A 24,707-nucleotide genomic window follows, 5' to 3' on the forward strand; every position below is an offset into this window, starting at 1 on the left:
CAACACGACCCATTAAGCTCAACCTAAATACGATAATTTCGTGCGAATCGTGTTAGCAGGCGTGTGCAATATTGTCAGTCTAGGTTTGCGGTTTGAGTAAAAATTCGCGGTTACCAAACCGCAACCACCCCTAATAAACATGGAAGCACAATCAGACAGCACTATTTTGCAGCGAATATCTTTAGTGATGATGAGAAGCTTCTATAGATTCTGCAGCTAGCCTGAATGTAGAGCAAAGAATATACTACAACTCCTCAAGCAATCAACGCACCAAACAAAGGGCAAAGGTGTTTTATTAAAGCAACAACCTTCCCCTTTTTTTATCAGTTTATGATACCTTGAAATATTATGAAGCCATTCTTATATTTCTTTTTTCTTTTTTCTTTAGCTTTTTTCTTCTTCTTTTTTCCCTTTTTTTTTAAAAAAGAAATAAAAGATAGTGGAAGTTAATTGGATCCAAATTCATACTCTATACCTTCAAAAAAATTCTATTTTTATTAATTAATTAAAAATGACAGATTCAAACTTGAGAGCTCTATCCATATTTGGAAGAGAATTACAAGGATGATCAAGTTGGATTTATTTGAGACTTTTTGAGAGAGTGAACTTCAATAAAGAAAAAGAAAAAAAAGAAAGAAAAAATGGATTCTTTCACTTTTCCTTTTAACTTTTATGATGCTTTGACTGGCCCACCAGGTTCTCCAAAGTGATGGTTTGCTTGCTATAAGAGAGGCTGCTATGATTAGTAAGTTGTGGACTTCGTGGGGAAGAGATTACACAGTTGACTTGACTCTCCCAGTTGTAAAGCAAACTCTCATTGCTCTTCTGCACCAAACCACTCATCAGGTTTGCTCTCTATCTATCTTTGATTTGATTATCTTCATTTTCTGCTTTATTCATTTTCTTTGGTTTAACTTTAGGTGTTAATTTGGTGTTCAAAACACTACGCCATGAACTGAATATATTCTGATTGTTTGAGACTTGCATAAGCTTGCTTTAAATTCGTTTCTGTATTTTTTTTTTTTTAATTCTGTTCTTGTGTTAGTATGGGTTGTTGCTATAAATATTGCTGTTCCCAGACTTCAATTCTCCCCAACATTCTTTGTTTCTTCTAATCTTAGTTCGTAATTTTGTAGTTTTTGTTCCTGAAAAGTTTAGATAATTTTTAAAGCCATTTCTTTGAGTGCCTTTTGAGCTCTGAAGTCTGAACCATATAATGCATTTTACGGAAGCTTTAATTTTCATCCAAATGGGGCAGTTTTTGCTGTAATTTTGGCATTCCTAAACCAAGCAATTACAAGATAAATAATTAAATATTTTTCACCACTTTTGTTTTATTTTATTTTATTTTATTTTATTTTGGTTAACAATTGCAGACTAATGGTTCTGACCTATAAAATGGAAGATACCCTCTTTCATTGATTTTAATTAAGCTACAAAATCTAGTTCTTTAGCGACACCAAGGATTTAAACAACTAGGCTAGCAAATGATTAATTTCAATCCAAGCACTAAAAAAAACAGCATAAACTGGCACCTTTCCAGTTTTAGCTACTCACCGGTGAGGAAAAACCGAGTTTCTTTTAACCTCTTTAAGGAAGTTTTAGCAACTGAAGAATTTGGTGATAGTTCTAATTACATTGCCCCAAAGTCAAGTAGGCATGTGAAGATTTGAATGGATTTAGTTTAATTTGATCTTATCCTTTATGCTATGAGTGCAAAAAACAACAGTTTTTTTTCCCCTTTGCTGAAAAATCTACTATTTTATTTTATTCTTATGAACGTTTCATGTATATGTTGATCTTTTTTATTTTTTTGGGAGTCAGCAATGGCTTCAGGCACAGAGGAACGGATAAAAAAGATATTGGAGTCGCTGAAGAAAGATGATGTCACAACAGTCGTTCTTGATGGGAAGCGTGGAGTAGGGAAAACGTGGACGGCAAGAGAAATAAGCATGCAGAAAGACTCAATATTCCATGACAGTCTATGGCTATATCTGAATAACAAATATGACAGCAAGTCTCTTCATGAGAACCTTGCCAGGCAGATGTCTCTATTCTCTATTCACGAGGAATGCGAAGATGATGATGTTGAGGAGGAGGAGAAGGAGATCTTGGAAAATTTGAAGCTGAAAATATCCAAGAAGCTTCAAGATGTGATATCTGCAGCACGTAAAAACAATAAACTTTTTCTACTAATTCTGGATGATGTTCCTCATGAGCAGGATGCAGAAGAGATTATGACAGAACTGAAGAAACTGCTGAATCCAAATGACCTCAGTTGTTTAAAGGTCTTAATCACTAGAGATCAAAGTGATGGCAAACTTACAGCAAAGGGGAGGAGTGAAGAGATTCGGACCAGCAATACAAGGTTGTGCAACATATATGTAGATCAATTGTCTACAGAAGAGTCCAAGATCTTATTGAAAGAAAAAGTCAAGAAAGAAATTTCTGACTCTCCAAGCTTTGAAATACTATCAAATTTTATTGTGGAGAGGAGAAAGTCCATGCCTAATGAAATCATCACAATAGCCAAAGCATTGAATTACATTGGGCATATTGATTCTGGGGTTTGGTCCTTGGACAGTGTTTTCGAAGCAGCAGCTAATGATGCAGAAGTTGCAATCAATCTGCTACTTCCGCTCCTGGTATGACACGTTGCTAAGTGATGTTACAATAAACTGTTTCTGGCATAGCGTGCAACTTTTCTGCAAACATGTTGGTGTGCATTACAATGAGTTGATCACTCATTGGATAATGGAAGGATATGTTGGATGCATTGATCATATTGAGAAAGCCTATGAAAAAGGACATGATGATCTGATGAAGCTTATAGATCGTGGCATGCTAAGAAAGCAAGAGGATAATATGGTTATCATGGGAGGAATGGTTTCGAGTATCACTGATCAACGCCGTCGAGAATTTAATGGGACTGCAAACCTTGGATTGGCTAATGTGTTTGAAGATGACAAGTGGGAAGGTCTTGGGAGGCTCGCACATGCGGATGGTATGATAAAATCACCATGCAGTCCTAAAACCTGGGAGAAAGTCTTGACACTTCTGATGGATGGACGTTCCCTTGGCAGAGAAGTCCCTGAAAGATACTTTCGGCCCATGCAGAAGCTCCAGGTTTTTACTATATTTAATCCCAGGTTTAAATCCCTGCCTTTGTCCTTGACTAGCATAAAGAGTCTTTCTATTCTTGTGCTTAGATGTTGTGATCTCTTGGAGAAAATTGATCATATCCGAGAACTCGAAAACTTAAATGTTCTTGAAATATCTGGTGCTACTTGCTTGAAGTTTATTCCTAATAACCTCTTTGCAAAGATGCCTCACCTTCGAAGCCTTAACCTTTCTGAATCCAAGGTCACATCACTTCCTAGTTCTCTCTTCGATAAAAGTGAACTACGGTGGCTTATCCTTAGAGGATGTGCTCAATTAGAAACACTTCCAAGCTTAAAATCTTTTAAGAACCTCAAGGTGCTTGATCTATCTGGTGCTCTCTCTTTCAAAAATTCCAAGACAAAACCTTCAACCCACTTGTGAAACTTCAAACAATTGATCTTTCCAATTCCCAAATTAATCGCTTACCTTTTCTTCACAATCTTGGTGGGCTCACTCGGCTCCTTTTAGGTGGCTGTGCACACTTAACAAGATTGCCCACTTTGAACACTCTACCTCGGCTTCAGATTCTTGATCTTTCAGGTGCTACAGGTTTGAAAGAAATGCAGAACGAGCCATTAGATGGCCTTAATGTCCTTGATTTATCCAGCACTCAAATTAGTAGTATACCTTCAAGCACAAGCAACCTTTCTGATCTCTACTTAAGAGATTGTTCTAAGCTTGTGAAACTGCCAGTCATAAAAGCAATGAAAAAGCTTGAACTACTTAACCTTTCCGGTTCTAGCAATTTGGCTGAAATTGAAGATAAATCCTTAGAAGATATGAGGTTCCTTCGAGTTCTCAACTTTTCGAAAGTCAAAGTAAAAGCACTGCCGTCCCTGTCCAACCTAGTTAACCTTCGCCAACTCTTGCTAATGGATTGTTCATGCTTAGAAAAATTGCCAGAGATGGCAGGCCTTAAAAGACTCCAGGAGCTTAATCTTTCTGGTTGTGTGGCATTGGTTGGTTTGCCAGACCTCAAAGCCTTTGACAAATTAGAGATTCTTGATGCTTCAGGTTGCAGGGATTTGAAAGAAATACAAGATAAATCCTTTGAGAACATGTCTCATATTCAGACACTCAACCTCTCAGACACTAGGATTGAGATCCTTCCATCTGTTCCCAAAGCCAGCAACCTCCGTCACCTCGTACTCAGAAATTGCCAAAACTTAAAAGACCTTCCTCCTCTTGACCATCTGTCAAAACTTGAGGAACTCAACCTATGTGGTGCCATTAATTTAAATGGCATTAAAGCTGAATTCCTGGAGCAGATGGTTCACCTCAGAATTCTTGACCTATCTGGAACCCCACTTACAAAGCTACCCTCCATGTCCAGACTTACTAACCTCAGACAGCTCTCCCTAAAAGGTTGTTCATCCTTAGAAACAGTGCCAAATCTGGAAGCAATAACTTTGCTTGAGATTCTTGATCTTTCTGGAACATCAATTGGGAGTCTGCCACCTCTAAACATTTTTAGCAACCTCTGCCAGCTCTTGCTAAAAGATTGTTCAAGGATAAAAGAGTTGCAGAATCTGAGTTCTCTTTGTTGTCTAGAGGTTCTTAATTTGTCAGGAACCAGAATAGAAAAATTTCCCTATGAGATATCTCAGTTGACTGATTTAAAGCACCTTGATCTGCCAGACTTGAAGAGTATGCATGCTATTGACTTGGGAAAGATAAAGCGTATACCACAAGAGGTGAACTGTGACAAAGGTGGCATCTTTGAGTGCGCTGATATTGGTGGTGACAAGCCTTCCATATCTGTGAGTGGTTCTACAATTTTTCAGTTTTTGGATGAAAATCCACAGTTGTGGGAAACAAAGTTCAAAAGATTTCATTTCTCTGTGATCGAGAAGCAAGGCGAAGATGGAGATATCAACGGTTGCAAAGACGAACTTTTCTTCAGAGATCTGTACTCCTACACCAGGCATTTTCCTAAAGAGCACGATCGGTCTTTGGAAATCCATGGATCATATAGTCTTCCTAAAGGTTTTGAAAGTGTCCTGCAGCATGCCGATTATACATCCTTGGTTGATAATGACCGTATAAGTTGCCTATCTGAAATAGGTGCAGATAATGTGAAGGTAATGAAAGGCTGTTGGATTGAGAGATGCAGTGAAATTAAGAGCATTCTTCATGGAGAAGAGGCAGATGTCAGACTGGGGAGCAGTTTAGAGATTCTTTGGATTTCAAACCTTCCAAAGTTGAGCAGTCTATACAATGGGAAAGAGGATCTGGAGTGCTTTAAGAACCTTAAACATTTGTATCTAGATTGCTGTCCAATGATTGTGAGCGCCTTTCCCTCATCCCAGCTGCTAGAAAACCTCGAAATTTTCCATGTTCAATTTTGTGAGAGATTGACAACTTTGTTTGAAAGTGATTCACCATCTGGATCTACATTGAAAAAGTTGAGGACATTGTATCTGTTGGAACTGCCAGAGTTGACGCGCATTGGGATAAAATTGCAAGCTCAAGTGACTTTGGAAGTTATGGAATGCCCTAAGTTGTCCAAGGACCATCTTGATGTGGATGACCGTTTCTCCAAGTAATTCTATTGGTAAGTTTCCAGCTGTAGTTTATGTTTTGGTGATGGAACCCACTTTAGTCTAGTTAATATGAACATGTGTTGTTTTCAGTTCTTTGAAACATCAGTGTGCAACAGAAACTAGGTTAAAACTTAACATCAAAGACCAAATATAAATATATATATATATATATATAATTACCTAAATTGCTGCAATAATGCCTGATATTGATACAAAGGATTTCAACATAGCAAACATTCCAACGTCTACGTTGAGAAAATCTGGCGAAAGGTGGTGGACATTTATTTCAGCATTGTTGTATTTCATATTAGGCTTTATTTGTAAATGAATTTATTGATGTTTATTTTTACTTGTTATCTTTTCCCTTTTTTGTTAGATTACTGCCCATGAAGATGTTTCTGAAGTTTCTCAAGCTCAGCTATGGGAATTGGTTTCTGGTCATGTTGTTGGCTCACTCACAATACAGGTAACAACTAACACCAGAATAATCAATCATTCAGTAGTTTTGTTTAAAGCTGTGATAATAATAGTACTTTAAGTAAGACTAATCAATAGTTGTATTCGAGGTAAATCGTTAGTACCTTGAATTTGAAAATCAAATAATTTGAGAATTCTTATACTCCCAATTGAAGTTCCAATTCCAATTCTCCTCAAGGTTTTTTTTTATGTGAAATTTTTTAAAGTGTGAAAGATATGAAATTTTTGAAGTACAGGGCTTGATGAACTTAATCTGAATGAAACTCCCAAAGTTATCTGCAGGCCACCCGTAGCAAGATCACTGTAAGAACCTGTGCCCAATTACCTATGAAGAGAGTTCATCTACTTCACCTACACCAGCTCACTCTTCACAAGGGCTCCTTTAAATAGCTTGTTTGAGTATATATGCTTGCTGGACATGTAGTTGGGCTTGGTCTATTGTTTTAGAGGCTTCTACCTTGACATTAATGCAGTACTCTTTCCGACTCTCTTACACACGAGGCTCGTGAACACCCCCCTCTCCTTGAACACAGATCCGGACCACCAATGTCGCGGTTGTGGTGCTTTTGATCTTACAAAAACCTGCTTCAGTTGTAGAGAGTGCAACTTCCATCTGTGTATTTCAGGTGTTAAACTACTGTTGAAGAATGTATCGGAAACTGACAAAGTAAAAATACAATATATATTGAGTGATCCCACTACTAATAGTTTTAACTTTTCTTTTTCTCGTGGCGTTGATTTCTCCCGTTGAAGCAATTTTTTTATCTTATTTTTCGGTACATACCTCCATGGCAAATTTCACTTATTCAAAGACTGGCCTCAGCTGCTAGTGATTATCTAACCACATTGTTGAACAGAAAAAATTCACACCAAAAAAAAAAATTACTTGGGTTGTGTTTGTCTAAGCTCACGTCCAGCAGCAACCCTTATCTAATATAGATGATAAGTGTTGCAAAGAAACAAAAGTGAAAAAAGCAAGTATATCCAATTATCCCATATGCTTTTCAAATTTCAAAGCTAAAGGATAAAACAATTCAAAAGTGGGTTGATCCCACGTGCAAGTCCCCTCATTTTCCTGGAAGCTTGGTATTTAGGTGCAAGAAAGGAGTTCAGAACAAATGGGAGTTTGACCAGCCAATCTCAAGAGGTTGGGGGTTCCAATTTTTGTGGGGCTCAGCTGATCTTTAGGGGAAAAAGAATTGAAAGTCCTCTAATTGGTTCTGATCCAAAGTAAGCCTATAAAAAGTAATGAGGAGGACAGGGGAAGGGGGAGGCAGCCGTGAGGTTGCAGAGACAAAAATAAAAAAAAATTCTATTTAAATCCCAAACTTCTCTTAGTTCACCCAAATATTTAATTATTAAGATGTAAGTTTTATTATTGTGTAAAAAGACAAAAAAGATCATCCAACTTAATACTTAACCCTAATATATCTATATACACCCCACACACCCCACAACTCTTCAAATTAAGTTTTAAAAATATACAAACTCTTCTAGATGGCAATGCGCTGATAGAGTTCCGAGGTGAGATTTTTGTAACAGAAGGATGAGAAGAACCAGAGTTACTTATAGAATCCATCAAAGATATATTATTTTCTTTGAACTGAAATTCATTCCTTTTAAAGATAGGAAGCAACAACAATTTATAAAATACACGAGCAGAAACAGAATCAGTCAAGATTCATTTATCGATTAATGAAAAAATAGAAAAAAGAATAAAGGTTGAAACTCCTTAGAAGATTACTTGCTCTGTTTTATATGATCAGGTACCTTCTCTTTTCGGAACATGGGGTTTTTGTACAACGCTTGTGCACCTCATTCTTAGATACCTACAGTTCCAAAGATAAACTCTTTAACAGTAAGCACTGTTGGAAAAATTGCAAATCTTTGGAGATGCTTTTAGAAAAAATTCAAAGAAATTGGGAGGCACACCGTAGTTGGAGTTCTTAGAGGAGTCATGCAGTCTTTTGATGTCTTGGAAGAACTAGCACCAACTCTTGAATTTTCAATCTTCCTGATGACTGTTGAAGTCAATCTGGAAAGTTCCCTGATGGGTGTGAAACTGACTGACTTGTGAAGTGATTTGGGAGTTGATCGTTTCTTGTCCTCCAATTCTGTTGCCGGCTTCTTTCGCAATGGGGTGAGAATATCATCCTTTCTGGAACAACTAGAAACTACGGGTTTGGCTGGAAAAGATGGGACCTTGGGTGCTTTATGATACGCTAATGATGATTTCGAGGAAGTAAAGAGCCTTGTTTTCTTCCTTTTTATGGGTGTCGAAGCTTCTTGATTTGAGCTGTAGCTCTGCTGAAACAACACTTTGTGCAGGTATTATAATAAATTTTTTCTATGTACCCATTGGTATTACCAGTGAAAGCTTCTTCTTTTTTAGTTGGCTATTCGACCCCCTTTTCCTCTTCCTTTTCTACTTGTTCATTGATGACCACTTCAGAGGTTGGAACCACTTTAGAGGTTGGAACCAATGCACTGCAAAACTCAAGGAAGAATAGGAAGCAACAACAATTTATATCAGTTTGAAACTTGAAGGAATTCTTTTAAGGACAATTATTCAAATGTCAAACAAGCCACATGAAGTTTTTCAGTGTAAACATGAATGGGCTAAGCTTGCGGACTTAAGAGTTAAATTGTATGTTTATGCACTTGAAAATAGACAATGAAAAAGACTCTGAAATATCATCAAAAAATTATTTTAATACTTACTATTTCTCATGCTCAGAACGTATTTTCTCCTCTAAAGGTAGCTTGTGGGGTTTAAATAGAAAATCTCTTTTATTTCTTATTTTTTTAGCTTGGGGTGTATTTAAGGGTAGTTTGGGAAAATAGTGGGGTTTACTTAGAAATTGTGAAAATTTAAATTAAAAGTTGGGATGAACTTAGAACATGGGGTGAACTAAGAGAAGTGTGGGGTTTAAATAGAAAATCTCAAGATAAAAGGTGAGGCTCCAGAAAAAATTAAAAGCCTGTAAGGCCGCAAGTCTTGAGGAGAGTTGCAGGAACGAAGAGGAAGAGCAAGCACATAAGAGGATTCTTGGTTATGGTGACTTCTATCATCGTAAATACAGCGAGCAATCTCTCTACAGCAAGGCTTCACTCAAAGACTTCCAAGGATGCATTCAACATCCAGTACGATTAACCCATGGGGGTTCTTGGCTATGATGATTGAAATTATCACATATTAAGTCAAGAAACTACTCTAAAGCGTACCTCTTCTCAAGTACCTCCAGGACAGCCAGCTATGGATTGACAGCCAAGATGATTTCAATCATCATATATTCTATTTCAACAGGCAGCTCTGATCAAATGCTTTCAAAGATGTGTCCAACCTCCAATTCAACATCAATTCGTGTGGGCTGATTGTCATGGTGGGCAAATCACCAAAAAAAATCAGAACTGGTGCACAACGCTCTTGAAAAGGGCGTAGAGGATGTCACACGCTTTGGGCCCCCCTCTCGCCTTCACGGTTTTGTTTCGAGCTCACGAGCAACACGCTTTGGGCCCCCTCTCGCCTCACGGTTTTGTTTCGAGCTCACGAGCAACAATTTCGCTTAACTCGAGTTCCATGACTCAAGCCAATGAGGCTCCCAAAAGGCCCTCGATTTTATCTAGATGGATGAAATCTGAGTTGTGCACATATAAGGCACATCACCCTCTCCGCAATGGTCGATGGGATCTTACTTATGAATCCACCCCTTAGGGCCCGACGTCCTCGCCGGCACACTCACACCACACCGCAGATGTGACTCGATACCAAATTGTCACATTAAGGGCCCGCCATGAAGAGCGATATGTTCGCTTTGGGCCCCTCTCTGTTCACGGCATCAAATTTTGTTTCCTAATGGGAGCTCATGAGCAATTTTAAACACAGTGATTAATAATTCAGGCATCACATCATAAAACTTGGGATTGCTTTAGCCTCCAACTCACTTAACTTAGTTCCCATGATCCAATAAAATATCCGAATGAATAAGAAGAAAACACCTGAAAGTGAGCGAAAATCCAAAACCCTAGGCTCCCTCTTGCTAGATGGATGCGGGTGTGTACATATAAGGCACATCACCCCCTCCCCATTGGTCGATGTGGGATCTTACATAGGAAATCCTAGAGTTCTCTAGGTTTCTCTTATTGTGGCGCCACAAAAGCCAAAGCTTGTTCAATGATGTTCGTCATGAGATGGACAACAGACAAAAAAATAAATCAAACTGAAAGAATCAAAGGCAGCAAGACAGTGAGATTTCTCTCACAGATGCCTTGAGCATCCAAACCCACAGACAAACAGCAAAGGTTGTGCATCGTCAACAAAGTTCCTCCCTGGAAGTCTCTTAGCTTGGGTATGAAACCCACAAAACAAATCTTGGATACAAAATCCATCATGGGTGTGTAACCCTCAATCAAACACTCTGTGACCAATCCAATCTGGGTATAAAACCCACAAACAAAACCATGGGGTCTGGTGCATACAGAGGCGATGAACTGAAAAAAAAGGAAGTTGAAGACAGTCACCTTTTTTTTTGGCAGCAAAGGTCAAGCAAAGTCTATGAGAAGTGCTTTGCCTTAGTTTGCTGTCATGCAAACGTACCTATTTAAAAATAGATGCATGCGTGGTCTAATCCTGTATGGAGAGGGGCTGCTGTTCTTCTTATCGCTCCAAGGCCTTCCAATTCAACAAGGGACATTTGGCTTATTCAAAACCCACTGGGAGAAGGATTTCCATTTTGGGGTGCCTTAATCAAATTTGAGACCATGTGATTTCGGCACCAAGTCTGAAATGAATGGGATATGAGAAAAGAAGAGGATAGCCACGTTTGTTGGCAGCGTAGTGTTGTGCAGCAAACCAAAAACAAGGAAAAAAAAGTCAACAAAGAAGACAACAACAAAAACATAAGGAAAAGAAACGCTTTTGGCTGCTGTTTTGGCTTCAATTCGCTGCTCGGTACCAACGCTTTTCTAACATGGACTCCTTGTTCATGGGTCAGTCAAAATATCAAAGGCCCGGAGACAAATTATCTGGGTCATCAAAAATTGCCCATTAATTCCTAAAAGCCCAAAGTATTTAATGAGTGATCAAATAAATACTCATTAAATTTATGGAGGCCCAAATTGCCAATTATATGTGCAATTGTCAATTTTAGAAAATTAGTGGGTTAATCAAAATTGCTCATTATTTTTCTTGGACTTTGACAATAAGAAAAATGGTACAAAACCATCCTTTTTATTTTTGTTTGGATCAGGTGAGAACGCTTATGTGCGAACGACCTTGCATGAGAACACCGTTGAATCTTATCTAACGGCTGCATCAAAAGTAATTGTAAGTGTAAGTGTTGTATTAGAACGAGGCATTCTTCTCTCTCCTCCCTCCAAAACGTCAATCGAAAACAAACGTCCCCTCCAATCCATTGCTCGGTTTGTTCAACTACATGGCCAAGTTCTCTAGGTTTTTTATTAGCTTTGATTGAGCAAGACCAATAACAAACTGAAAGAGAGCGCCCATGTTATTCCTTATTCGATTCCAGGAAGAACACAAAAGTATAGCCCTCATTTTTCTGGTCTCTTTTTCATTCAGGCAAAAGAAAGTGTTCGTGTATTTTATATTATCATCTTTGTGGTTCGGTCTTTCTGGTTCGGTCTTTCTAGTAGGAACATTAGTCAATCCTTGAGCAACGTCTTGAGTTGAAAAGAACATTCGTCATGCAATCGTATCTATTTGAGCAACGTCTAATCCTGAGTTGGAAAGGGGCTGCTGTTCTTTGTGATCGCTCCGACCGAAATTGTGTCTGTTGTATTGGACATTTTGAAATCGTTGAGCATCGGTCGAAACAGGGGTTGAGGAAGAAGAAAAGTGTTTGGGGTTGACGTCCAGATCTAAAAGGCGACATTGTCATATGTGTAGAAATTTTGAAGTTGGAAATGACTCACGAGGTAAGTGATATACTGTATTTGTCAAGTTTATTATTAGGCATAAGCATGAGTTACATTAGTTTGTACGTAGATCTTTAATATTTCACCAGAGAATCATTTTCATATCATATGTCAGTTAACGTATATATTTTAAAGCTCTTTATACTGTATTTGTCAAGTTTATTATTAGGCATAAGCATGAGTTACATCATTTTGTATGTTGGTCTTTAATATTTTACCAGAGAGTCATTTTCATATCATATGTTAGTTAATATATATATATATATATTGAAGCTCTTTATATTGTATTTGTCAAGTTTATTATTAGGCATAAGCATGAGTTACATTAGTTTGTATGTAAGTGTTTAATATTTCACCAGGGAATCATTTTCATGTCATATGTTAGTTAATATATATATTTTAAAGCTCTTTGAAAGCATGTGCCAATGTTGGTATGATGGTGGTGAATTCAGGGTTAAATTGCAAGAACTGTGAAATGAAATGTGAAAGACAGGTGACACCGAAAGTAAGGTCGGAGTTGAAACTAAAATTGGGACTTGAATTTTATTGCTGTGACAATGTGTTCAATTTCTATAATATGTATGCTGCGAAAGTCGGATTTGGCATTCGGTGTTCTACAATGAAGACGTGCACACTGACAGGAGAGGTAACAAGGAAGGAATATGTATGTTGTAAACAGGGGTATGCGTTGACAAGCACTATTAGTCGTAAGAGAAGACGACGAGGTTGTACTCGAACTGGTTGCAAGGCTAAACTTGCGATATTGAAGGTGAAAGACAAGAATAAGTACATTGTTGTAGGATTCAATGAAGTACACAATCATGACATGACCACAGTTGATAAAGTCCATCTATTGAGATCTCACCGTAACTTAACAGAGTCTACAAAGGTCTATAGTGCATTTGGTACATAAAAATTTAAGCCTTCTTGAGGTGCAAATAGGGGGATTGAAAAATCTTGGGATTGTTAAGAGAGATGTCTAACTAGTGAAACCACGGATTCATTTGTATGGTTGTTAGAGGAATTCAAGAAAGCCATGTAGGGTGAGCCACCCAAAATGATCATCAATGATCAAGATGCAGCCATGTCAAAGGCAATTGCTATAACTCTCTCGACAACATTCCATAAATATTGCATATGGCATATCTTGAATAAGATTACAGAGAAACCCGGTATTGGAGAATGTTTTTCGGAAATGTGCAAATGCATATGGGGTATGGACAAGAAAGAAGAATTTGATGTGAAATAGGAGGAAATCATCACAAACAATGGGCTGCAAGACCACGCATGGCTGAGCATAATTCATGCTATGCGGGAGAATTTTGTTCCATCATATGTAAAACATGTGTTTTCGGCTGGGATGTCAAGTAGTCAACGGGCCGAAAGCTGTCATTCATTTTTCAAACAATATATTAACCGGAAAAACACATTGATGGAATTCATTGTACGTTTTGAGAGAGCTCTTGTTTCACAAAAACACAAGGAGTTAATGGCTGATCATGTTGATAACAATGAAAAACCTCCACTGTCATTTCAAACACCAATGCAACATCAAATAGGACGCATTTACACTCTAGAAATTCTAGAAATGTTTTAGAGGGAAGACTTCATAAGTCTTTTATGCTTGTTCGAACTTGTAGAGCAAGATGAGACGTACTGCATATACAAAGTAAGTGAGCGGGTAAATCCAGGGGTGACACGGATGAAGGAGCTTGTGCATGATAAAGTTGCCAATAAAGCTTATTGCAGCTGCAAAGGATTTGAATTTTGGGGTATTCCATGCCGACACATCTTAACATTCTTAAGAATAAAGCAGGTTGAGCACTTGCCAGACAAGTACATATTGAAACGATGGCTTCAAAGTGCAAAAAGCGGTGTAATATATGATAAGAATCACAAAGAAGTTAACGATTGCATTGATGGTTTGCTTTTGGTTAAGGGATCGAAAGTTTGCAAAGTTGCAAGTGATTTGATTGATTCGGCTTTGTTGTGTGATGAAGGTTTTGAGTTGCTGGAAAATTCTTTTGAGGATAGTCGTGGGAAGCTTACAAGTTTGGTGTCATCAAGAGCTCATGTTGAAGAACCCAATGCAGATGTCGAAACTAGTTATCCCCAACTCAGAATCAAAGATCCACATCGAGTGAAAGTAAGAGGGCATGCGAAAAGAGTTAAAGGAGAAAAAGATAAGGCAACAAAACGACATAAATATCGGTGCACTGAATGTAGGAAGGCTGATCATGATAGACGGAGTTGTCCAAAACTTGCGAGCCCATAAATGAATATGTGTTATATTGTGCTTTGAAATTTATGTTGTTGATGTTTATTTTATTTTATTTTTTCCGACGTGGCAGCTCTTCATCTTCCTACACAGAACTTGGTGGTCCAGTTGGTGAGAATTTGCAGCCCATTCAGAGCACGCAGGACAGTGAAACTACTATGACAGAGTCATTTATGCAAGAGTTTGATTTCATGTATAGTCCCGGAGTTTGAACACTTATTGATACTTATTTACATCGTTTTTGAAAGTATCTGGAAGCGTTAGTGAATATTAGGTAAATGCCTCATGTCCATTGATACTGAACTATGGTTTATTAAACACATAACTATTTGGAAGAGTTTGATTTCATTTATGGTCCCGGAGTTTTAACATTTATTGATACCTATTTACATCTTTTTTGGTCGTGAACGGCACTATGCTTTCAATGTGTAACTTGAAGTTTCGGATCCATCTTTTGTTGAAGGTGGATGTCCCGGATGTCCTCTGGGGCTTTGGGATTTTCAGAACTTGAAGCCCTTGTTTGAAGGAGAATGAGTTTGGAGGAATCATGCAAGGGGTTTTCTACACAAATTTGCAATGGTTGCAATGAATATGAAAATATCCAAGGGAATCTTGAAACCATGACTATGTGTCAGTAAGAGAATCTTGAAACAATCACTATGTCTCTGTAAAGTCTCAACCAACGAATATCTATGTCAGAAAATCTTGAAACAAATTGTCTCCCCACCGACAATGAATTAAACAAAAAATTGTGAGCACTATTACGAAATGAACGCTTATAATCCGGAAGTTAGTGATCGAACTGTGATTGAACTCTAGGTTTGATAGCAGTGTAAAATGAAATAATAAGCTGCACGTAAGCAAGATTGGGCATTAACATTAAAACAGTAACCCAGATCGGGCATTCACATTTAAACACTAACCCAAATCGGGCATTCACATTTAAACACTAACCCAGATCGGGCATTAACAAAAACAAACAACTGCTAAGGAATTGCCTACGAATTGATATGGTTATCACCACTCATTATCGTTGCCTTTTGCTGGTTTGTGGCCTTGCTCTGCTAGGTGTGCATCGTTGGATATGATTTCCTATGCAAGCAGATCGTTATGGCGTCCCGTTAATATCTTCGTGGACATCTGCAGCGAACTGTCGGAATTTCTCAAAACCTTCGTTGAAAGCCACGACATTGCCTAGCCTTGGTTGTAGCCTCCTTTGTGGATGCTCAAAGATTCGTATGTAGCATCCTCCTCTCATATGCAAATCCTCTGATGTGTGCTTTCTTCTTTGGGCACAAATTCTCTGCTTCTCTTTTCTATAACGGGCTTTGTTAACTTGCCGAGTCAAATAAGCCAACTTCTGCTCAGCTCCGACACGAAGTAGACCGTCGCCAATATATCCAGATTTCTTTAACAACCGAGGCAGCATTTTCGCCACCGGCTGCACGGCCCGTTGGATGGCTTGTGTTCTGCACAGATCTACTTTTGAATCATATACCCTTATCACACACTCTTTTAAATCGACAACAAGTAAGATCTAATGCTTCTGCCTTTGTAGGTTGAAGGGAAAACAAACGCGATTCACAGACGACCATGATCTAGCCAACTTAGGCCATTTTCCCTTTACCATTCCCAGTAGACCCTTGCTTGTAATCCAAGGCAGCACATTTCTGCATAGTGGCACACGAGTTATGCATCATAACAGATACCAAATTTGAAAATAAACAATGCTTAAGAAATAATACAGACCTAAAAAGTGGTGTCCAGTATCGTCCAGTCAGAACCTACCCAGTTGCTAGAGTTCTTGTGCCACTCCCGTAGCAAAAGCAAGGTCATGTCTATGTTCTACATAAAAGGGTTGTTTCCATTATTAAATCAATAAATCACTACATATCATGGGCATTTCGACAAAATCCCAAATCAATCAATGCTTACCGAGTCATCCAACCAACCATCCTTGGTCAGCAATCGAACAAAGAAGTTATGCGAACCTTCCATACCGTCTTCTCCACATAACCGCGCATGTGAACTATATTTGTGAATCATTATTATTATCAATTTCGTTTCATCATTGACTCAATAATTAATCATAATAAACCATTTACATTTCACTAAGGACGGCAGTGGGAACTTACTTTTCTTCTTGTCCCCATTCCCAGCAGAATTTCGCAACCTCCAAAAGGGAATCACGAGGAACAGGCCTTATGGGGTCAGCAATTGTGTCCTCCTAAATATTGGGAATCTTCCGACTTGTCCATGGAGTTTCCTTCACCACTGCCCTTCGCCTATTCATCGTAGGGCCAAGAATCTCACTCTTTCCCCAACTCCTCTTTTGCCGGACCCCAACTATAACATCTTCGCCACATTCACCCTCATCAGTGGACACGTCAATCTTTCGAGGAGGATTCATAAGAAATTTAATAAGGGTGACACACACCACACCCAGATCATCCCAATTTATATCTAGAGGTGTATATTGCACTTTTTTTTTAGCATTTGTACACGCCGCTCTCTCGATTCGGCTACTCCACCATCCTCGCTTTATCACTCTCCTCTCCAAAGATCCTTAGTCTTCTGACTCTCCTCTCCAAAGATCCTCATCCTCGTCTTCTGACTCTCCTCTCTAGCATCCTTAGTCTTATTCCTTTCCTCTCCAGCATCCCCAGTCTTCCTCACGTCTGCATGATTGGTACACTTTTCCAAGCATAAAACTCTCTCCTTTAGCTGACCCTTCTCACGGTGCAATACTGCAACCTCATTCCTTAACTGCTGCACAACAAAGTTTAACTCATCAAGGTCCTTACATACTCGCGGAGCTACACTACGTGCATCACATTCAAGAACATCTGATCCCCAACTCCAATACAGTTGACTCATTTCCAATTGACTTAGTCGTAAGAGGCGCAGTATAACAGGCTATCAAACACATAGAGTTAACAGGTCATACATAGTACTAAACAGCTTTCCTCATGAAATGAACATAGTACTAAAATAAATTATTCATTACACACCTGATTGCTTTGAAATATATAAGCATTCAGCTTTCTAAACTCAGGCACTTTATCCATGGATTCCCACCGGCAAATTCGAGGGACTAATGCAGGTTCTTTGATCCGCTTACAGTATCTAAGGTGGAGAATTTCCAATTCGGCAATTAATTCATACACCCAAATCTACAAACAAAAAAAAAACAAAAAAAAAAAAGATTATCAAAGTCAGTACTTAATTACGAACTAAAATTTTACAAACACTAATTTTGAACTACATCGTACCTGGAGAGCATAGCTCAATCCCTTTATACTTCATCCAGGTCTGTTAATTCTTTTAGGCTTCTCATCTAACACGCTTTTCTTCCCTTTTCTCACCAACTCGCACCGCCTTTTTTTCCTTTTTCTGTCCTTTTCCCTTCCCATCATTCTCTTCATCACTCTCTTTCTTCCCGGGAGCAAGCAACAGAGAATCTTGCAGAAACTCAAAAGATATAGATCCCCACGGATAATTGTTGAATTCATCCATTTTATGAACCAAATGTAAGTACTCCTCATTTATCTTCGCATTTTGGGGTTTACCCATTATCACAAACTCCACAAAATACAGCAATCCCAATTTGAACGAGTCCTCGCTTCCTCTTTCGAACTTTAGGAATGCATTTTCTAAGTCATTGCAAGTAATGTGACCCCTGTTGGTAAAATGCGCTTTCATAAATAGATTATGAGCATTCCCCCCCGGACGTTATGTCAAGCTCTATTACACATTTCATACCACTTATCAAACAAAAATCCTTTACACTGAATTGAGCAACATTGGACCATATTGCATAACTAAGGCCCAGCATGTCCTTAATACCCAGTCCTCCGACTAGCTGGAGTGCCAGAGCATGCACAATTTGACCACTAAATGCAATTTTATGGAGGCCCAACAGGTGCCCAAAACAGCTCTCTCTAAATCTTTTCATAAGCGAACTCACTGAAATGTGCCCCAAAATTACACATGACTGAATTCGCCGCACACAAATTATTCATCCGCGTAGCATAGACCTCTGACTCTAGGAAACAAAGTTCAAACCCAAATTCCATTTTATAACTTCAACAAACACCTTTTGCTTAAGAAACAGAAGTGATACCTGCTCACAAAATTATGAACACATTAACATACAGAAGTGATACCTACTCACAATATTATCTACACATCTTCATCACATTAAGATACATAATGAATATCTACAAACACTATTTTCAACACATTCACATACATAATGGATACCTACTAACACTATTTTCAACATATTAAGATGCAAACTGATACATTATTTTCAATTCATTAACATACATAATTAATACCTACAAACACTATTTTCAAACATTCAGAGACATAATGGATACCTACTAACACTATTTTTAACATATTAAGATGCAAAACTGGTACACTATTTTCAACTCATTAAGATGCATAATTTTCACCTACAAACACTATTTTCAACACATTCACGTACAGAACTGATACCTACCAACACTATTTTCAACACATTAACATACAGAATTGATACCTACTACAAGATGCATTGATCCTTCTGCATCCCAAATCATCTCATATTCACAGTTAAGATTCAATTTTCTCTTATGCGTTCTACTTCTAATGGTACTTATTCTTTGTTTTCCAAAGCCCATTAAATCCCTAAAATGATGTCATACACTCACACCACTAGATGTGCAAAGCATAATTACAATGACCAACACATGAGGGTTCTTGAAATTTTAAGAAAAGACAACAAGCAAGCACAATGCAAAAAAAAATAGGAACAACCAATAGCTGTGAATCTACATTTCAACAAATTACCACAAAAAATTGCGATAAAAAGACAACCCAACTTTTGGAAAAAGTAAATAATATTTAAACCGCAGAAAAACTTTAAAAATTAGTTACTATGCTTCAACAAATTGCTAGAAACTAGAAAAAGACGCAAAAAAACAACTGAAGCCAATTTATATTTTTGCAAACACAACTACTACAGAGACAGACTACTCTTACCCAGAAAATCAAGGCCTAAAATCCTACACCAGAGACAGACTACTCTTACCCAAAAAATCAATGCCCTAAAATCCTAAATATTATTTAAACATGAAGTGATTTAAACATTAACTGAATGCAATATAACATGCAAACTTTAATATGAATGAAAGAGAGAGAATTCAAGAGAAACGTACCTTCTCAGACGTTCAAATGAGAAATATTAGATGAGGGAGGAAGCGAAAGAGACAAAATACACCAGGGAGTTTCTGCGACAAGAGAAATACACAAATTTATGCCTGGTAGGTATTTTGGGTGTTTATGGTTGATTCATAAATTCATCAATTCATCAATTTATTGACAAGAAAGGTGCAACTGGCCACTATCAGGAAGAAGAAAGGCGCGTTTTTTCGAAACAGGAGCGACTTGACACTTGGGCTAAGGGGAACTGCAGCCTACCCATTTTTACTGTAAGCTTGTTTTTTCTCTTTAGCCTTTCAGATAATTTGGATGGCTAGATTTGGTTCTCATATAACGTTCGCACATAAGCGTTCTCACTAGATAACCACCCATTTTTCCCATGGGTCATCTACCCATGCAAATTGCATTGAGATTAATTTCAATACAAATTTATAAATAAACCCAATCCTAGACATGTATTTATAAAAAAACCCAAGCACTATTTAAACATAGAAACACACCCAAAATCAACCCCAAAGTCAACTTTTTGGGTGTGTTTATAAATGAGTTTTAAGTGTGTGTAATGATGGGTTTTGGGTGTGTTTATAAAGTGTCTTGGGTGTTGGGTTTTTTTATAATTTCAACCTCCATTTTGGGTGTTTTAGTGAAACTCCCTAATTTCAAATCTCTCAAATACAAATTCTCAATTAGGGGGTTCCACTTACCCATTAACTTCCAATTTTTCTCATGGGTCATCTACCCATGCAAATTTCATTAAGATTAAATTCAAATCTATCAAACAGAAATTCTCAATTAGTGGGACACACTTACCTATTAATTTCCAATTTTTCTCATGGGTCATCTACCTATGAAAATTCCAATGAGATTATTCAAATCTCTCAAGCACGAATTCTCCATTAGTGGGCCACACTTACCTATTAATTTTCAATTTTTTCCATAGGTCATCTACCTATGGGAATCTCCAAATTGTCCCAAAGACACAAATTCTCAATTAGTAGGCCACACTTACCCATTAATTTCCAAATGTTGGAACTACGCCGGTTTGATCCCATCAAGGGTACGTAGGCAGTCTAGCATCCCAATAGATGCAACCACAACCAAATTTGATTCCACAAATCAAATATCTACTTTCACACAAATCAATTTGGAACTACGCCGGTTTGATCCCATCAAGGGTACGTAGGCAGTCTAGCATCCCAATAGACGCAACCACAACCAAATTCTCACCAATCAAATCTCCATACAAATCAATTCCAAACTACGTTGGTTTGATCCCTTTGAAAGGGTACGTAGGCAATCTAGAGATTCAATCTAGGTGCAACCATCCTAAACACAATTCCATATCGAATCACTGGTTTATTCAGCTAAATTCACTCAAACACTCCTTAATCAAACTCATTCAAATTCCTCCCTTTGCAATGAGTCATCTATTCATTGTGATTTTTTGAACTACGAGTGGCTTGATTCCCGCAAGGGATACGTAGGCACCCTGAGGTTGGACTTGGGAGCAGCCGCAAAACCAAACACACACGCTCTGTTTCTTTATGATGGAATCAAAGGGTTTTCCCTTGTAGTAAGGGATTGTAATTAAGAGACACTACGTCTCGAATGGGTCGAACTTGAAATAATAAAAACCCATTAATTAATTAGTGGTGGTGAAATTATGTTAGGAGGATCACTTTTTTCCTTCAACACACATCGCAGCTGAAGAGGTCATAACACGGTAGCTAAATTTTATATGGGAATTAATCAACCTCAAGCTTCTTAGGAATTTCCTTTCTGGAGACCTCTTAACTTGCATGGCAAGATGCAAATCCAAATTGAATTGAACAAATATATGAGCAGAGGATTTTTCTGCCTGGTATAGACGCATGAACTTTCATCTAGAATACTTTACTTTCCTCTTTTGAAATCGGCTAATACAGCCAAAATTAGACTTCTGCTTGAGACAGAACATGTTTTTCTCCTTGTATATTTTTTCCATTATCTTTTTCTTGCGGATAGGTTACTCTGATGTTCACATGAACTTTCCTTGTAGATTTCCTTAGGAAACAAACCAATTCAATAACTATTTTTCTATTGACTTTAGTGTTAGAATATATATGAGAGTTTATGCACTTCCTGACCTCAGTTATAACTAATGAATATACGTCCAAGTTCATGGTATGTTGATCTCACATGCCTTTAAAACATTCAAGTAGAGAAGTAGAGGAAATTTATCAAGAAGTTTCCTCCTAATACAAGTCATTAGTCCTCCTCATTGAAAACGAATCAGCCCTCCTCATTGAACCTTGAAGCTCGACTTGTTCCTTCCATTTCTCGGTCTCTCAAACTCTGTATCAGATAGCCTTGAAGTAACGTAGAATAAGTAGTACAATACGAACCCACAACAATCACCTTGATGTTGAATATATGTATAAAAATATAATTCTCAGTCCATGGTATGTACAGAAAAGTAGAGAAAATTGACAAAGAAGTTTCCTCCTAATACAAGCCGTTAGTCTGACCTCAATTAGCTTAAATATCTTGCAAAAGAATGTGCTCTCCTTGAACCTTGAAAGCTCAACTTCTTCCTTCAATTTCTCTGTGTTTCAAACTCTGTATCCTATATTGCCAAAAACAAAAGGCAACAAACTAAACTCTGTATATATACTCATATAATCTTCATGACTAGCATGCAACTTTCTTCACTACAAAGGTCTGCACTCCTATTAGCTCTCTTCTGTGGTGCTCTTACTCCAGCAGGAGGCTTGAGTTTCAGCTATCCAACATTTCGAGACAACATAGATGAAAAGGATTTCATTAAATCCATATATTCACGAATATATTTTGGTGCAATCCAGATCACTCCTGATCTTAGTAATGTGGCTTCCATCGTGAATCAATCTGGAAGGTTTTTATATAAAAAGCCATTCAAGCTGTGGGGAAAAGGCCATGGTGGTGTTCGTAGCAGAGCATTGTTCAATTCTACCTTTGTACTTAACATCACTCCCAAAACCGATCCAGGTGGTGAAGGCTTGGCCTTTATCTTAACCGGAAATCGCACTCTTCCAGAGACGAGCCAAGGAGAATGGCTTGGAATTGTAAATGCAAATTCAAATGGATCTGCTCAGGCTAACATAGTGGCAGTAGAATTTGACACAAGAAAGAGCTACTTGGAAGATGTAGATGACAACCATGTGGGCTTGGATGTAAACAGCGTTTACTCAATTCAACAAGTTCCTTTACTTAGCTATGGTGTTAATCTTTCCAGCCAAACGAATTACACGGTGACAATTTGGTATGACAGCCAGAACATCACCATCTTTGTTTCCCAGACCAATGAAACTAGGGAGGAAATGAAGAATATTCCAGTTTTGTCTCGCACTCTTGATCTCTCTGAGTATCTTTCACAGAAGGTCTACGTGGGATTCTCAGCTTCCACAAGCAATAGCACTCAGCTAAACTGCATACGGTCATGGGATTTCCACTCTTCACATATAGATGAAAATTCAAACCTGCTGTGGGTTTGGATTACGGTCCCTGCAGTATTTGTCCTGGTAACTGGAGTTTCTGCTTACTTGTTCTGGACAAGACAAGGTGAAAAGGAGGACGCACATCTGCAGATAGACGAAGAGATTCAAACAAATTCCATGGCCCCCAAAAAATTCAAACTTAAAGAACTTCAAAGAGCAACAGGCAGATTTAATCCCAAGAACAAGCTCGGAAAAGGTGGCTTTGGAACAGTCTATAAGGGCCTCTTGGGAAACAAAGAGGTAGCAGTCAAGAGAGTCTCAAAGGATTCACGTCAAGGCAAGCAAGAATTCATAGCAGAAGTCACCACAATCGGCAGACTTCGTCACAAAAATCTGGTCAAATTAATTGGATGGTGCTATGAAAGACATGAGCTTCTTATCGTCTATGAGTTCATGCCAAATGGAAGCCTAGACAGATTCGTATTCAGGGATGACACGTTAGGGATGGAGAAAGAGGAACCAACACTGAGCTGGGAAAGAAGGCACGGCATAATACTTGGGGTAGCTCAAGCACTCGATTATCTTCACAATGGATGCGAAAAGAGAGTGCTTCACCGAGACATAAAAGCCAGCAACATCATGTTAGACTCAGATTTCATAGCCAGGCTGGGAGACTTTGGACTGGCTCGTACCATCCAACAAAGTGGTTTAACTCACCACTCCACCAAAGAGATTGCAGGAACACCAGGCTATATGGCTCCAGAAACATTTCTTACCGGCAGGGCTACTGTCGAAACAGATGTTTATGCATTTGGTGTTCTTGTGCTAGAAGTTGTCTGTGGAAGAAGGCCTAGTAATCAAAACGAGCAGAACAACTACAACAACAGCATAGTGTATTGGCTGTGGGATCTTTACAGCAGAGGAAGGATCCTTGATGCTGTTGACTCCAGATTGGATGGAGACATTGATGAGGATGATATGGCATGTGTTCTGGTTTTGGGGTTATCTTGCTGCCACCCGAACCCGCATCTGAGACCATCCATGAGGACTGTCCTTAAGGTTCTTACAAGGGAAGCAGATCCACCAGCACTGCCCACTGAAAGGCCTGCTTTTGTGTGGCCAGCCATGCCTCCATCATTCAAAGAGGACACAGAAATTGATCTGGCTGGAGGGCAAATACCACCATTCACAGAACTCACTGGAAGATGACTTGGCCAAGAAGCTAGAAAGGAAACCTTGCTCTTCTGTCAATGTAATTCATTTAATGAAACTTTGCTTCAAAGAGAAGGGTAAAGTAAAAGTTGTAGAGGTAAGTCATTAGGACTTTGAATTTGACTGTATTAAACTTTTGTGGAGAACCTTTATCTCTCCTCATGTAATTTGGTTGAAACCATTTTCTTATTTTGGGGTGGAAAAATATTCCAATGGGAGCAGTTTGTGTAAGTATATAAGGCACCCCTCTGCTCTAAAGCTTTAAGCTTTGATCTTGTAATATGCAAATTATTTAGTAATAGACGTTTTATTTAACCACTGTTTTTTTTTTTTTTTTTGACCTTGCAATTAAATCCGCCTACAGCCAAGGGCTGGTTTTCCGCCAGGCTGCAGCCAATGTCTGCCTTATTCTATTTCTTTCCTGGAAATGTTTCT

At 38.3% G+C, this 24,707-nt stretch overlaps 2 protein-coding genes and 1 long non-coding RNA gene across 3 annotated transcripts; 2 read left to right on the forward strand and 1 right to left on the reverse strand.

The window, feature by feature from the left end:
- Window positions 1-693: 693 nt before the first annotated feature.
- Window positions 694-6,906, forward strand: LOC103339409 (putative disease resistance protein At4g19050). The gene is given in 6 exon segments (XM_008242699.3): window positions 694-846; window positions 1,825-2,633; window positions 2,635-3,505; window positions 3,508-5,716; window positions 6,082-6,171; window positions 6,455-6,906. Coding segments are annotated over 3 exon segments (3,879 nt in total). The 5' UTR covers window positions 694-846; window positions 1,825-1,826; the 3' UTR covers window positions 5,709-5,716; window positions 6,082-6,171; window positions 6,455-6,906.
- On the reverse strand, window positions 6,504-9,280 carry LOC148914737 (uncharacterized). Its single transcript, XR_016122562.1, has 2 exons — window positions 8,115-9,280; window positions 6,504-8,011 (listed from the first exon to the last, which is right to left on the reverse strand). It is a non-coding gene; the product is annotated as an uncharacterized LOC148914737 (long non-coding RNA).
- A 12,897-nt stretch (window positions 9,281-22,177) lies between these two features.
- LOC103339506 (Concanavalin A-like lectin protein kinase family protein) lies at window positions 22,178-24,461 on the forward strand. Its single transcript, XM_008242800.3, has one exon. It carries the CDS (start codon window positions 22,272-22,274, stop codon window positions 24,267-24,269), a length of 1,998 nt encoding a protein of 665 aa, XP_008241022.3. The 5' UTR covers window positions 22,178-22,271; the 3' UTR covers window positions 24,270-24,461.
- The last annotated feature ends 246 nt before the right edge of the window (window positions 24,462-24,707 follow it).

The sequence above is a fragment of the Prunus mume genome, linkage group LG8 (assembly GCF_029339155.1).
Source record: "Prunus mume cultivar Tortuosa linkage group LG8, ASM2933915v1, whole genome shotgun sequence".
NCBI lineage: Eukaryota > Viridiplantae > Streptophyta > Magnoliopsida > Rosales > Rosaceae > Prunus > Prunus mume.

What these genes read in the sequence shown, in the direction of transcription:
- LOC103339506 (XM_008242800.3), top strand. Translation starts at nt 22,272, where the DNA reads ATGACTAGCATGCAACTTTCTTCACTACAAAGGTCTGCACTCCTATTA.